The sequence below is a fragment of the Xenopus laevis genome, chromosome 5L (assembly GCF_017654675.1).
Source record: "Xenopus laevis strain J_2021 chromosome 5L, Xenopus_laevis_v10.1, whole genome shotgun sequence".
Classification (NCBI taxonomy): domain Eukaryota; kingdom Metazoa; phylum Chordata; class Amphibia; order Anura; family Pipidae; genus Xenopus; species Xenopus laevis.
In genome coordinates, this window is record NC_054379.1 from 124,810,076 (window position 1) to 124,827,359 (window position 17,284).

At 38.9% G+C, this 17,284-nt stretch overlaps 1 protein-coding gene across 1 annotated transcript in view; it reads left to right on the top strand.

The window, feature by feature from the left end:
* The first annotated feature begins 378 nt into the window (after positions 1-378).
* gpr149.L (G protein-coupled receptor 149 L homeolog) overlaps positions 379-17,284 on the top strand; it is a 48,478-nt gene continuing 31,572 nt past the window's right edge. Inside the window, exons 1-2 of the mRNA XM_018263775.2 lie at positions 379-1,939; positions 3,727-3,919. Of these exons, the coding sequence (XP_018119264.1) occupies positions 992-1,939; positions 3,727-3,919 (1,141 nt within the window). The 5' untranslated portion in view covers positions 379-991. The remainder of the gene's footprint in view (positions 1,940-3,726; positions 3,920-17,284) is intronic.

The window sequence follows — 17,284 nt, forward strand, 5'->3', positions numbered from 1 at the left end:
TTTTGGTTCCTATACAATTGATAAAGGGTCTAGCCAAAACATTTCACGTTACCCGCCTGTCCAGTTCTTTACTGGGTTATATGGGTTTCTATAAACAGCAAAACTAGTAACTGCCATGGCTGTGCCACTGTAACAGAAACTTTTCTCTGTTGTACAAGAAGGAACATGACTTCTGCATCCAATTTGAATGCAACACAATGTTCCATCCTATCAGCATCACACGCAGCTCCGGTGCATTGACTCCCGCATGACAGTAATGTTTGCATAGCTGCTGCCTCTCAGGCAAGTCTGTGGCAATATATCAGACCCTTCCTTTCTCTCCACTGCGAGATTCTGACTCCACCCTCCTGCAGCTTTCAACAGCACAGACGAAATCAAAGAGCATCTCACTCTACTACAGTTCTCACATAGGCAGCATGCTTTGAACGTGCCAGACCTCCTTGCAACACTCTCAATCAGGATACGTAGTATGCGGTTTCCAAAAGGATTGCATGAAGTTGTCCTCCTTTCCTCTGCCTTCACTCAATGGATTATAAACTCACAAGGACATTGCCTGCATGCTTTTGTTTTTGAACAGGATTGCCTTGCCTGACGCTGTGAATAATTACTGTCATTGTTTGGCATCAAAGAGAGGTTTCCCTGTGCTCTGTTGGCTTTGCTGAGAGTCCTACCTGAAGAAGGGATATCGGTGTTCTGAAAGGCAGCAACATTTTTGGGGGGTATCATTATCTCTTACATGTATCAATTTTGTTGCTATTTTCTTTCATCACGGAAGTACTCTAGTCTTAGTGCTTGGAATGTAATCTCTGATGTCAGGCTGTTCTGTACAGAGAAAATCCTGGGGTGTGCTTGGGAGATTGAAGAGTAAAAGTAAGTTTTGCACAGCAGATTGGTAGTGAGATCATACAACTCCAAAGGGAAGTTGTGCACCATGGGAAATATGTGTAAAGTGTGTCTGGAGAAATAAGTAGAGATTCACAGGCTCAGGACAATGTCTGTAACACCAACTCTCCTACCTACAAATGGCACCAGGTTTGCACCAGAGCATGGCATTATGGACGTGCCAAAGCCACCGTTTCCATTCAATGCTTTACTTTTCAGCCTGACACTCATAATCACTCTGACTGTGTTTGTGGCCAGCATTATTACGCTGGTTTTCTTGCTTAAAATAAAGAGCAGGACAACTCTGACTCTGCTTGTGACCTCCCTGTCCTTGGATGACTTGGTCAGTGTTGTACCAGCGTCGATTTTCATGCTGCAACAGTGGACAACACATGCCCTTTCCCAGCCTCTTTGCTCGGCTGCAGCATTTCTCTACTTGTTCCAAGGAATCTCAAGCAATTTAAAGGCATCCTCCATTATTTGCTACAACTTCTATACAGTTTATAAACTAGGAAACAACGAAACGCCCAAGGTGACTGTTAAAATCTATTGGGCAGTTGTAACTATATGGGTGATTAGTATTCTAATAAGTGCTATTCCTTTCTTCGCTTGGGGTAGATTTCACGCTACATCATGGGGATGTTTTACTGACTGCACAAGTTCTTACATTTTGTTTATTTTTGGGTTGTATTCTCTTTGCTTTTGCATTCTGGTCATCCTTTCTGCCCCTCTATCCCACCAGTTGCTTTGTAGAGATGACCAACATGTTCATTACAAAGATATTGACAAAGGATATCTCACCCCAACGACACCTCTGGGTAGCAATGCATCATCCCTGTCCCCTGATAATGCCGTTGGCAAAAGCTTGAAGAATTTCAACGAGAAATATGTAAGCCCGGAGGCAGTGTTCAAGAGGAGTGTGGCTGAAACAAGTGGGGATGGACAGCATTACTCAAACAGTATCAGAGGCAGCAGGAACATCAAAGTACTGTATGCTCAGAAGCGCTTCTCCTTGATCCTTGCTTTGACTAAAGTCATTTTGTGGCTACCAATCATGGTAAAGACTCACTCTTCACTACTGCAATATGTTATGTGTGTCTTTTAATAATACAAGAGGATGCAGTTCATACAAGTTTAATAGGCAGAGGAACTCATCCATATGTGACACCTTTACTATAACGCCAGAGGCATTTTGATGGCAATTAGGTCAGTGGGGGGGGGATCAAACACTATTGCTAGTGGTTAAGTGTTTGTCTAATGTTTTTGAAAAATAAGAGACCATGCTCTGCAGGCTATGACAGTGACAAACAGGGGAAAGTTGTGCTCACCACTAATTTTTAAAACCATTAGGCGGGGGTGCAATAAGGGTGTGACCACAAAATATATATAGACAAATACAAGAGTCCTCTGCACTCAACCCATTATCAATATAATAACATAAATATATTGCAATATATGGACAAACATAAACATTAAAGGGTAAGGCATTTTTCAGTAGCAGTATGCACAAAATGTCTCTGTCTTAAATATATTGATAATGGGTTGAGTGCAGAGGACTCTTGTATTTGTCTATAGGCTATAACAGTGACCAAACACTTAAATGATAATTTTAGTAATGCCAGTATGATTAGGCTGTGTAAAATAAAACATAAATAAAAATAATCTATGCTAAAAAGACATAAGCAGAGGGAAATGGTTAATGAAAAAAAATTACAGCATGACTGCAGCCCAGCCAGGGTGCAGGATTAAAGGACAAAAGCACTGCAGAAATTAATTTAGTGCAGCCTCAGTGCCCCTATCCATTCTATTAACATGCAGAGCAGTGCATGGCTGCCCGTGATATCACACCTATTAGGCTGAGCAATAAACTTTCTTTCTTTAATGGCAGTGCTAAGTTTTAGTGAGTGAGATACAGAGAGGGTGAGGAATATGTGTATTTATATCACAGTGCTTCCTCTAATTCTCCGTTTTTCAGCCTGCAGTAGATGTAATCCTTGGAGGAAGACGTTCAAGTGTGTGTGCAGGGTAGTAAAATATATTTTTGCCTTTCGTGTATGCAGTTTTACATAAAAATATATTAGAGGATGGCTTTTTTATTTTATTAAACAATTCTTGCACTTACGAAATATTTCAGTGGAAGCTGTTATAAAATATTAATCTTAAAATCATAATGCAATAACCTGCAATTCAGAAATATGGCATGTATGATATCATTCCTGCATTCTGTGCATTGGTGTAAATCAAGTACAGATATTGGGTTGACGTAAATATGATTATAAGAAAGGGATTGGGTTGGCATTGATTCTTGTAATGGGTGGAAATGCAACAGTCACCTGCCATGTGCTACCCAATCATAAAGGCTTAAATCTACCATAATTCATGCTTGTTAAGAGTAGACACATCTGTAACAAAAGCAATGGAGTAGTGGCCTGAATGTGGTGCCGTCACATATCCATAAAAAAAATAAAAGCTAATGAACGTGTGCAGCAAATGCCTATCTTGTTCATAATGGCAGCACCATTAACGTTGTTTCGTGAGATTATTATAAGTTTATGATACGTTGTAGAGTAATTGCAACTTCAGCTTTAAGTGGATGTTAAATTACAATATTTTGAAAGTAGCTCTACTCTACTTGAAAGTATGCTTTTGCCCATAGTCATGGATCAAAATTACAGTATTATATATTTAATAGAGTACTTCAATGCAGTTGTTTTATTTGTATTGTTATTAGTCTCCAGTTTATCTAGCCAAATCAGCATTCACTTGAGTCTGCCATGTTGCTCAATACTTATTCTGCCTTTGCATTTTCCAACTAAAGCACTGTACTCAATGTTTACCTTCCAGATACAAATGGTTGTCCGGCACATTGTTGGCTTTCAGAGCCTCTCTTTTGAGACCCTAAGTTTCGTCCTAAGTTTACTGTCTGCCGCCACTACTCCGCTGTTTGTCCTGTCTGAGCGCTGGAGCCATCTGCCATGTGGCTGCATCATTAACTGCAAGAAGAACACATATGACACGTCAGCAGAAGAAAACCAAAGTAGGATATTATTATTAGTATTGTCATGATTTCAAAATATATTTGGTACCATTTTTAACTTTTTTAATCAGTTTTAATTGTAGAGAGTAATAGTGAATGCAAATGTAGGGTTCACATTAAAATCAGTTGTTTAAGGAATGCATACTATGGGGGTATTTTAACCGACAAAGATTTAATTCCAAATACCGATTCCAACTAAATGCTTGATTCAATTTTTTTCATTTTTACCTCCAAGTGCTAATTTTTAAAAGTCATATATGTGCTGAGTTGCATCCACCACAATTGTACCCATTGCATCAAATGGAAGCAATTGAGATTGTGGTGTTATGCAAATTGGGTACAGGTTGCGTCTAGGATTTTTAGAGTGGAGGTTACATCACTTCCGGTGCATGTGTTAAAAATGCGTTTGCATCTGAGCACCTGTTGTGCCTGTTGATACAACCCACTGTGGGAATCCTGGAGCTACTGACAGCTACTGACAGGTATTTGGGGATAGTAGCTCCAGGGTTTCCCCCAGCATGAATAGGTGCAATAATTTACTTTAATGCATTTGTACCAAATAGTCTTGCGTATAAAAAATTTTGCTTGTGTCAAAAATATTTTGACACCCATTAACTTTAATGCGTTTCACGAATTTTTCGCCATTTCCCAAACAGGTTCGTCTATCACTAGTTTTAATAATTTATTTTTATATATAGTTTTTTTTAAATTATTTGCCTTCTTCTTCTGATAGGGGTCACTGACCCCATCTAAAAAAACAAATGCCCTGTAAGGCTACAAATTTATTGTTATTGGTACTTTGTATTACTCATCTTTATATTTAGGCCCTCTCCTATTCAGAGTCTAGTCTTTAATTTGAATCAATGCATACTTGCTAGAGAAATTTGGACCCTAGCCACCAGCTTCTTGAAACTGCAGACTGGAGAACTACTGAATAAAAAGCTACATATAACTAAAAAAACCCAAATGATACAAAATGAAAACCAATTGCAAATTGTCTCAGAATATCACTCTCTACAGCATAATAAAAGTTAACTCACAGGTGAACAACCCCTTTAATGAAATATGTCGATATACAGCTGATTTTATAAATGACCCCTAATATCCTAACATGATCATCTAAAGCCTGACAAAGAATTAGGCTAAAAGTGCTGAATCCCTGTGCATTAGACTTACTATCGGAGGTCAAACATGCAACAATTTTCTATGTAACTGAAGTTGTCCCCAGTACTTTATTTTTCAGGCTGCTCCCTATTGCATGATGCAAAGCGCATGGTAAATGTATTATGGGGGGGGCTCTGTCTGAGCTAAAGGTGCCCATACACTGAGAGATCCGCTCGTTTGGCAATGTCGCCAAACAAGCGGATCTCCCTCCGATATGCCCACCTTGAGGTGGGCAATATCGGGCTGATCCGATCGTGGGCCCTAGGGCCCAACGATCGGATCCTAACGATGCCTTAACGGGCGGTCGGATCGCGGGACCGGATCAACGAATAGATGCGGCCGCGATCCGACGGGATTTTCTGTCCCATCTGATCGAGATCTGGCCGACTTTCGGTCAGATCTCGATCGGTGAAGCCCGTCGGGGGGCCCCATACACGGGCCAATAAGCTGCCGCCGCGGTCTGTCGGCAGCTTTTATCGGCCCGTGTATGGCCACCTTAAGTCTGCTAATATCACAGGGAGATTATTGTAGCCACGTGTCACAGTTTACAATTGCTCACACTTGATCATATAAATGCAGCATTGCTGCAGTCACAAGGGGGTGCTGAAGTAGGGTTACTAGGTCAAAAGGCTCACAGTTGCACTTGTGTCTAATTTTTCTGCAGTGAGTTGTGTGTTAAAACCCCATTAAAAAGTACTTGCGTCAAAATGTGCTCATTGCACTTCTATACAGTTGTGCTTGGTGCCGCTCAGTCCTTCTTGTCTCTTGCTCTGAATCGTATGAAGTTGCACCTATTGCACTTTCAGAGGGGTTGTTCTAAGTTTGCTTAGCCCACAGGGCACTTCTGAAGAGTTGACTGTGATATTTAAATCACCCTGTTTAGCATGAGTCTTACTGATGCTTTATTACATCATTAAATGGATGACACATTATTAAGAGATCCCATTGTTTTTGTGCTAAATAGAAAAGCTGTGCAGCTGTGGAGCTACTTATGCTTCAGTATTCAGTCCCAGGAGTTGCTTTGGCTGTTAGCTATCCTGCACCTGCTACACCATTGCAACATGTTTATATTTTCTTGGAATGAAAACAATTATTTTATTGTTATTTCTAACGATCCACATTTGTGCGAGTTTTGTTTCGGGGAAACTTTGCTGAATTACTGCTCCCAGCTTCCCTTCATTGTCAGAGTTGCACTCAGGGTAGCAGTCCAACACATAGCATTGCCTACTTACTGTATACAGAGCAGCAGCGGTCCTGAAATGACTGCCTTGAATCTGTAATGCCTTCAAATGTGTCTATTTAAAAATGTTCCAAGTGAGAATTGTAGGATATGCACTAAAGAAGATGTTGTTAGGGGCAATCAGGAGCAGATGATTTAATTCCTTTATTGAGAAGAAGAAACTAGGCATAGAATGGTATCCCTAAATTGCATACAATTTTAATGTAATAACCTTATAGCAACCAATGAGCAGGAAGCATTTACTGGTCTGTTTAAAAGCAAACATATTATTAAATACTATTGGTTACTGCTTCTGGGCAAACTTAGTGCCTTATATTACATATGGGTGTCAATGTCTTAATTTTTTTTATATAGTTTTTGAATTATTTGCCTTCCTCTTCTACCTCTTTCCAGTTCTTTAGTAGGGGGGGGTCACATTATTTCATACATTTCTTTCATAAATTTCTTTCATTCAGTGAAATTGTGTTTTTGAATTTACATTCAACTCATTGCACCATTGCACTCAAAAATAAATGACGTGATTTAGGCTGGGGAGTTGCTGTGAATAAACAATATAAAACTGTTAAAAATAATTGATCATGAAAAGAGAGAAAAAATAAAACTTTATGTTATAAATTACCTGGGAAATCCTCTTTAAAACAAAAAAAAAAAAACTCTTTAATAATTGGGCCTAAAACAATAACCAGGGTAAACAGGGTACAGACTAACTGTGAATCAGTTGCTGATGTGGCTCATGTGGCCTAAGCCACCAGGCTAAGCCAATTTGTGAAAGTGAGTGAAAGTGATGGTATTTAGTCCATTAGATCCCATTGTTATCTACAGTAAACAGTCAAAAGTATTCAGGCACCACTTCTAATTAGTGGCAATTTTATTTTAAGCTATATCTAGTGCTTACACAAGTATATACGGTAGCACATAATCTCCAGAAACAAACAGTGACAGTAGCATGAGTGGTTTTGGAGCTTTCTATGGCTATCAATATTTCACCATCATAAGATTCCACCTTTCCAACAATTCGATCATGCTCAGTTGAAGTTCATACAAACTCACTGCAAGGGACTACCACGTGCTACAGAGCAGAATACATAAGAACTGAAACTTTTGGCCAAATAATGTTCATGGTCAATTTAGGATTCTCCACTTAGCAAACCTGGGAGTCAGCAGAATGATTTCCATGTAGACCAAGAAGTGTTTCATGATTGCATTTTACTTCTGATCTGAGCAACAGACTGTGAAACATGCTGGGGTCTATTCAACAGGCTATATTTGATAATTGTTCTATTTTAGTGTGCTACAAGACTATCAAGTGCCACAGGTTCTCAGGAAGATCTGACTTAACCATCTGTTCTGTGACTTCACATATTCAAATTTAGACCTTGTATTTGATGCTTTTTCAATATACTTTAAAATATAAGCAATTCATTATGTATGTGTGTGTGTTTGTTGAAGGAGGAGGAAGAGGTGTAAATTTAGAAAAGCAGAATTCTAGCCTTGATCAGCATTATTCAGCATCCAGACTAATTGATCTACTGTATTTATACCCTCTGACCAATCATTTGTTGAAGGTATTGACTATTTCTGGTAACCTCACTTCTGTCATTGCTTTCACTGCCACTATAATCACTTCCAATCAACCTCCTTAGTCTAATCTCAGTGACTCTGTGACCTTCCATCTGTGTAGAGAGTGCTATGGAAACATCTTCCCTCTACACTGAGTCTGTCTTTTAGCATTCCTTCTGTAGAAAAACAATAATATAGTGGCAGGTTTAAGAAGCAGCTTCTAGAAATCGTGGGCTTATTGTTTGTGCATAGCATTCTCTATAATATATCATATGTGTTACTATAGAAGATAGTACTGTAGCTCTAATCATATTGACGTTATACAGTGCCAGATACTCAGTTGTAATTTCAATTGCAAAATTGGCCTGGAGCTGTGGCCCTGAAGTGTGCCTATAGAAAAGGTGATGTTGAAGGCCTGCTTAAATATTAAAAGATTGTCAGAGTTTCTATAAAAATGTCTCTGTATCAACCTGCAGATTCGTATTCCCTACTTTTCAGCACATACTTCTGAATAATGCAATATATTAAGTTTCTTGTCTTAATTTTATAATTTACCAGGCTTTTAATAATAGGGTTAATTTCCAATGGCTGTTTTGGGGATAGGTTCAAAAGTGTAGTGTACAGCAGAGGTGTGAATTCCTGGGAATGCGAGGGTTAATAGTTTGAATTATATTCTGAAAAGACGGTGGAAGTTAGTGTAGAGAGTGGCGTAGCAGAGAAGGATTGGTCGTCAAGGTGTATAATCCTGACAGCAGCAATCATTATGGACTTAAAAAGTCTCAAGAGGGAACGGCCAACAGATAGTAACAGTAATTAATATGTCATATGATGAGAGAGTGAATCAGCATTTTGATGGCATTTTGGCTGATAAATGGTCATATTTTGTAAATATTCCTTAGATTAAAGGAATATGATTCAGTTATTGATTGAATTGAAGGACAGGGAAGAATCATAGATAATCCCGTGGCACTGGACCTTGAGCTATGGGGTGATATGGAGTAGTGGAGTTGATAACAGTACTGGGTTATGGGTGCTTGATGGGGTAAAGAGAACTATTACTGTCTTACATAAGTAGATTTTAGGGGTTATTTATTAAAGTCCAAATGCTAAAAAGACAAAAAAATTGTATTGGAAACAAAACTGGAATTATCTGAAAATCCAACTATTTCTGACTTTTCAGCAAAAAAACTGAAAACTTTGTACGATTCTAATTTTCGCAAAATTTTTGTTTGTCCCCGAATCGTGCTTTTATAATAATAAATAAGGTCCAAATAAATAAATAAGGACTCTGGGTGGCTACTGATCCCCGGCACTAATGAGATGTCCAAGTAGCCAGGGACCGCCTGGGTACACATAGCCAAAGGATGCACTGGAAGAAGATGGGGGAGCCGTGCATTGCTTTGTGGCTTCTGGAGAGGTAATGTCCGCGTACACAGGTCTTTGGTGAGATCCAGTGGCACTAGAATGGTGCCCCAGAGTGGGGTGAAAGATAAAATCCCGACAGTGGCTGCTTGCACAGTTCCCACTCAGTCCTTCTATTGCTGTGCTTTTCCTGGGATTCTTTTTATTCGGGCCTGTTTCATACACGTACATCAAGGTATCTGAAATGCACAACGCAGCTTCACCTCGCTTCACATGCTGTCAGTACAATATGGGAGATAGCCAGGGAGGAGCAATAGAGCGCCGCAGGATGAATCGTCGCCCTGTCGCCTTTTCTGAACAGGAGTGGAAGTGGTGTTTGGGTAAGTTATTTCTTAATAAAGGCTTTGCAATTTTAAAGTTTAATTTGTCTTGGTGTTTATTTTTTCGATGTATACTAACAAATTTTTTTAAAAATAATTTTGATGTGACTGGTCCTTTAATACAGCACTTTGCATTCTATGTGGACTTGCTGAAAACGTCAGGGTCTGTGCAAATAGACGCAAACATGAGTATACAAATACCCTATTTTTCTTGCTGTTGCTCTTTGCACCCTGCTTACCTCTCCTGCTATCCTTGCCTTGCATTTTTCAATGATGTTGTCCCTCCTCCAGGTACCAAAGTTAAATTCTAAAGTCTGCAGGGCAGGTAACATTCTGTTTAAAAAAAAATCATACATTGTTGGATGAATTTAGTAGCTAACACACTTAATACAATAACATTAAATTTAATGTAATATACTATTCTCTAGCTTATAAAGAATTAAATAAACACTACTCAGTATGCCAAAGTAAGTAACCAGTCTGCATAGCTTAATCCCAAGATAACCAGGGGGAATGTATCTTTTCTCAAACCGAACCTGAAATGTTACACCTATGAAAGCAATTAGCTGCCTCTTGTTTAGCACCGACAAACACTCATGAGTACTTATTTAAACTGACTAAACTCTTGCTGAGTAATGTAGGAAAAGATCTCTCTTATTTGCACTAATTGGTTTATTTATTACATAACCTGTATTTGGTTTAACAAATATTCATGTTTTTTTTTTTTTTTTGCCTTGTTACAAAATCGCACCCTAGTGACAATAAAAAAAATGCTGTTGTTTTCTATCAAGAGTTCTCCAAATATTTATACATTCTCTCGTTGCTTCACATATATATATATATTATTTAACTGGATGGTATTTCTTTCTGCTTTTATCTTGGCCTTAAGATACAAGTGCTGTATCTTTTATGTTCTTAAAACAAATGCCTCTTGGCATGTATTATTCATGGAGGATTGTGAAGAAGAATTTCTTTAATGTTGTCTTTTCTGGGGATTCTATCCAAACTTATCAGGTCTCTAAATAAAAAAGAAGCCAGTTTATAGTTAATTCAGATTTTTGTTATTGTTCCAATATATCCCAGGAAGCAGGGGCATAAACAGGCAGTAACAGAAGCTGCCACTGGGGGAAGGAATAAAATGAGGAGTTCCATTTTGGGATTAGGGTATATGGGGTCCAGAAATTATTTTGCTGTAGGGTGAGGTAACTTCTGTTTAAACTACTAACCATAAGCTGTGTATAACATGTCTGTACCATTGCAGTATCTCAGCAGGTTAATACAGTATATGTAGCTTTCACATAGGGGTAAGTCAGCCCTGAATACAATAATTAATCTCTAATAAAGACAAATGACTGTAAATACTTGGAAATATTATTTTTTAAGCACTTTTTTCAGCCCTGTATTTAGGGTTACCACCTGTCCAGTTTCCCCCCGGACAGCCCAGTTTTCAAATTAGAAAACCTAGACAGGAAGATAGTAAAATTCTTCAAAAGCACTGGTATATCTTGCGTAATGCATACCCATTGATACAAGAATTCAGAACACCACCTTTAATTTCAAATCGCATGGGCCAGATCATTAGGGTACATGTTACTTCATCCGAGATGAAAGTTAAACCCAGGGAGGCCAATATCTTTTAGGGTGGTAGGTTAAAAGGCATGTTCCCCTGTCTGGGATGTGTACAATGTCCATATGTATTTAAGGGTAAAGAATTTATTCATCCCCATACTGGACAATCTGTACAGTTACAGGGACACTGTACTTGTGTTTCCAAGTTTGCAATTTATGTGTTGACATATTGGTGTGATCTATATAGGTGAGACCACACAGTTCAGGGAGGTTTGGTGGATTAAAAAACTCAAATCTTTACATCCATTAGGTTTAAACAAGGATTTTGACCTCTTTTGTACTTATGAATGCACATATATCAATTGATTGGAAGTAATTGTGATGCAAGCCATGAGGTAATTTCCCTTTCATCACTGCCTTAAATATATCTTACCTGTGCAATGCTGTTGTTGGCTTAATAAAGGGCACACAGTCTGTCTGAAACATCGCTATGATGTACTAACTTTTTAATACACCTTTTAGCATTATTCGAGTGCTGCTTCATTCATTCCTATATATATATATATATATATATATATATATATATATATATATATATATATATATATATATATATATATATATATATATATATATATACTGTTCAAATGACCAGCAACTCCAGGGGTTTCAGTGAAAAGTTTTGTATTAAATAAGTGCAGTTACAGCCAACGTGACGTTTCGGTCCACTCAGGGACCTTTCTCAAGCCTTGAGAAAGGTCCCTGAGTGGACCGAAACGTCACGTTGGCTGTAACTGCACTAATTTAATACAAAACTTTTCACTGAAACCCCTGGAGTTGCTGGTCATTTGAACAGTGTATGAATTTTTTACCATGCACCCGGGTATTTGATACGATACAGTGTGCCACCCAGACGAATATGGATATATATATATATATATATATTTATAACTCAATAACACATTTTGTAACATTGAGGAAGTCTCATTAGGGTCAGGCCTTTGGGACTGAAGGGCAGGCCTTTTGGGATGATTGAAAACCTATAACATTAATTTCAGTGTTATTATTAGGCACCAATAGTTAGTGTATTGATAAGTAAAGTTGGGTGACAGAGGCATTGATGATGTAAAGGGAAGTTGTTCCTGACACAACTGCATCCAATGCATCTGTCTGGTTGGCATAATTTCCAGTGCCCAGCATGAGAGCGACACATGTCTTTTGGTTCATCTAATCTGTGCCTATTGATTCAGGCTGCTGTGGGAACCCTGGAGCTACCTCCTTGTCCATAAATATCAGTAGTTATTAGGTGCAGCCATGTTCGATTCAGAACAGGATGCAGGAGATAGAGAGTGCAACTATACTGACAGTGTTGGACTGGGGGGCCCGGGGCCCACCGGGGCTGCTGTCCTAGGGCCCCCTGCAGTGCTGGCATCTGGTGGTTCTGCTTGCGGCGCTGCGTCTGTACGCATGCGCGAGCCGTATTTGTGCGCATGCGCAAGCACACAGTTTTCTTCCGCAACCTCCGATAAAGGGGGTCGTAGCATTCATAGCCACATGTGGGTGCAGACCTGGGCCCAGCGAGGCCCACAAGAGCCGGGGGCCCACCGGGTTTTTTCCCGGTGCCCCGCCGGCCCACTCCGATCCTGTATACTGAAGTGCAAGGAGCACGTTGCTGAAAGTACCTTTAATGAATTGGGATTTTTTGTTCAACTGACATCACCTTCCAGGCATATCTACCTTCCAGACAATAAAAAAACAGACACATTCTCCTCCTAGGTTGTCTATACCTCCCCAACTGATTGGTCAGTGCACTTTAGGATTGCTTTCAATGAAGCTGCTAAATAAGGAGTGATGTCATCTGTTCCTCCTCTATAAAAATATCTGGCCAGAAATTGCTCTTTAACCTACATTGCAGCTTGAGGATGAATTTCCTGTTGGGATCCATTAGCCAAAAAGCTCCAAATTATGGGAATACTATCTCCCACAGAGCTTATTTTAAGCAAATAATTATTTTGTTTCCAAAATCTCTTGTACTGCAAATACCTTGTACTGATCCTACTTAAGCTGCATGAATCCACATTGGTGGCAAAATAATCCTATTGGGTTTATTTAAATGCAGTGTTTAATGTTTAAATTATATTTAGCAGAAGTAAGGTATGGTGATCCAAATTACGGAAAAATCCCTTATATAGAAGAACCCAGGCCCCAAGCATTCCAGATAATAGATCTTATAGTGCAAAATGCTAATAATGAAAGATCATTACAATGTAGTCTATTCCCTAGTGGTGCTCAGGGTTACTTAAATAAACTAAACGGGTTTTTGCCTAAACATTTTCTTAAAAAAAAGATCACAAATGGAATGTCCAATTACATGCATAATTTCTCTACATTACAGAAAAGTATGCCCAACTGAACAGGGTTACAATCCTAGGTTATTTTAAGCATCTAGATATTGACTGGTAGCGGTTACGTCTTCTTAGTGGCAGATGAAATTCAATGTAGATAAATGCATGTCTGCTGATGTGGGCTTTAAGTGCATGCTACTTATTCTCTTTATATGAATGAATGTCTTTAATGAAGCTTTGATTTTAAAGGCTTTAAGAATAATTGTGAATCATTGACTTATGTGCACTAAGCAACATCACTCTGCTCCTGTATATCTAGAGCCAACAGAGTATTGTTCTGTATAGCTGCAGAAAGTATCATGCAGAAACAGGCATGTCTCATATAGAATATTAGCAATTTAGTTTCCAATTAATTGAAAAGCGGCTGTGGAACTACAGTTAGGTCCATGAATATTTGGACAAACAACTTTTCTTTCTAATTTTGGTTCTGTACATTACCACAATGAATTTTAAATTAAACAACTCAGATGCAGTTGAACTGCAGACTTTCAGCTTTAATTCAGTGGGTTGAACAAAAAGATTGCATAAAAATGTGAGGAACTAAAGCCTTTTTTTTTTTCAACACAATCACTTCAATTCAGGGATTTAAAAGTAATTGGACAAATTAAAAAACTGAAAATAAAAAGTTAATTTCTTATGCTTGGTTGAAACCCCTTTGCTGGCAAAGACAGCCTTAAGTCTTGAACTCATGGACATCACCAGATTCTGTGTTTCCTCCTTTTTAATTCTCTGCCAGGCCTTTACTGCAGCGGCTTTCAGTTGCTGTTTGTTTGTGGGCCTTTCTGTCTGAAGTTAAGTCTTCAACAAGTGAAATGCAGCTCAATTGGGTTCAGATCAGGTGACTGACTTGGCCATTTCAGAATATTCCACTTCTTTGCTTTAATAAACTTCTGAGTTGCTTTGGCTGTCTGTTTTGCGTCATTGTCCATCTGTATTATGAAACACCTCCCAATCAAAGGATTGATTAAAGGAGAAATCAACCTGTGGGGAAAAAAAACCCTACACCCACCCCAGGTAGCCCTCCCTCCCTCCTCCCCCCAGGCTAACTACCACCCGGGGAGATGCCCCATACTCCATACTTACCCCATGGCGTAGATTCTTCCAGCAAAGTTCCCCGCGTCCATTTTCTGGCTCCTCTGTAAGCTGACTGAGAGCGTTCCAAATCCTGAGAAACCACTATGCTTGCAAAGACAAGCCACAAATAATTAGCTTATGCACAGTTAACGTTTCTTCAGAAAGCTGCAAATAAAAGTGCCACAGACTACATAAATTAAACAGCCATTACAGCACTGAGAAATTCTGGAGAGACACTAAGAGGGCCCATTTATTATACCTAAAATGTATTTAATGAAGGTTTTCAAGGGATAAATTAGATTTTTTATTGGGAAAAACCTCAAATTTTTAGAGATTTATTATACCCCCAAAGCTGCCAAAATTCGGAATCTGAAAATACTCCATCTCAAACCTTTTAATGTTATGTTGAAGTCAATGTCCCTGAAGTTGTCTCTTGACATTGTGATCTGTGCTGGATCATCAGATAAAGTCGGGTTTTCATCCGATAAAGTCGAGTTTTTGCAGTGACAATTCGATAAAGTCTAGTTTTTGGAAAATCAGTCGTGCAATTGAATTTTTTTCAGATGTTTTTTTTTCACTCTGACTTTTTGAAAAAAATTATTCATTAATGAATTCAATTCGTGAAAGGGAGTTTGGTCGACTGTTTTAATAAAAAAAATTGATTCATATGAGATTAAGTAAATAACCCCCTAAGTGATGGACTGTTGATTGCAATGATTTTTGATCATTTAAACCCTTTGCTATCCATATCACACAAGGTGATGGAAAAGTGACTTTTACTGAGTTTAAAACACAGTTAAGAAGTTTAAGATACTGTGCAGCCCAAACACTGGTAATGTGATGAAGGTCAGCACCCCTGTTACAGTAAGGAAGAGAGGCAATATTAACCCTGTCTGCTACAGCTGCAACCAAAAGGGCCACAAAGCTAATATGTGCCCAAGAAAACGAAATAAAAGAAGGTCACAGTGGTGTAACTATTGCAAGAGCCCAACGCATAAAGAAGCATTTTGCAGATACAATGTATAGCGAGCAGCTGACATTTGCCTTCAAAATAAGTGAAAGACAGTCAAACAGTTTAATACCAAAGGGACTAATGGTTGATAAAGGAGCAACATCACATATAATTACAAATATTAACTCACTTATCTGAAACCTGGAAGATCTATCCACCCACAAACACATGGCTATTTCTAGCTATTACACAACTAACTATTTAACTATATTACACAACTAACCATTTAACTATTTAGGGCAGTGTTTCTAAAACTTTTTTTCAGAATCAGCTTTTATGACCTAGAATTGGTTAAAACGTACTTACTAACCATGTTTTAATTACTATGGACTACTGTAGGATAAAGTTTTATGTTATGTAACCCTTTCCTGCTACTGCAAGAAATCTAGCGCTGATTTTCTTGTGTGTGGCGCTACAGGAGGCCTGTGCCTCTGCTACATGGGAGAGCAGAAACACTATGATTTGGCATGCCTCCACCCAGGGCCAGGACAGACTGGGCTGTGATACTTCCCTGATCACATAGACACAGAGGAAAGGTTGATGGCTTTATTTGCAGGACCCTGTACATAACCATGATACACACAGCCTGCCAGCCCGGAGCAACTTCATAAAACAATGCAGATGGTGATCTTTGAGGGGAATCCCCTCTTATGTGGCAGTTGCTTCCTGAAAATGACTCCCTATGGCTTTCCGTGCCCTGAAAAGAGCACACTTTGCTCTTTAGAGCCCTGACAATGACCCCCTTTCCACCCTAAATAGAGCACGATTTTATGCCACTGGGGTTCCTTATTGACTTTTTACACAGCAATATTTGGGAACTTACAGCACTTTGCTATCACTCTGCTGCTTCTCTCTCCCAGCCACACTTCCTGTGCAGCACTTCCTTCCTGTCAGCTCACAGGGGTGGGGACTCCTCCCCTTCCCTGGGGGTTGACTCCTCCCGTTCATTGCACAGAACAACACAGAGGAAAGACAATTATTCATAACTACCCTACAGTTTTTATGGAAAATATGGAAACTCGCACTAACCAGCACAGGGACCCTTGGAAAAATTAAGCCAAGCACCCTTTTCCTTTTTTGCAAATATGCAGAAAATTAATGTTCTGCACATATGTCTTCATATATCACTGTCTATTTAAGGGAAAACTGGAAGGTTTCCCTATTAATCAATATGGGGGGAACCCTGTCTTTTGATGAATATTTCTAGTTGTCTTTTATTGAAGCAAATGACATCTCATATTTCATGATATTCATAATAACCTGGAAAAATATTTTATATAAATACATCAAGAATACACCAATAATGGGGAAATGCTATCCAGCATGAGCAGAATAATTATAATCACCTTAGTATTTTGCATTTAGTTTAGAGCAGATGATAACTGTTCAGCCTGGTAAAGGCTGTGATGCAAGATTACCTGCATACAGCTGACAAGCACAACAATAGTATCTTATTAGTAAATGGCCCTTGGCATAGTTGCGGAAATCACTGGTTATGACATTCCATTCCAACACTGTTGATATTTGCTTGTTAGCCAGCAGCTATGCCCTAGTAAACAGAAGGGTAAACGAGATGCTGGTACAGAAAAACTGCACATT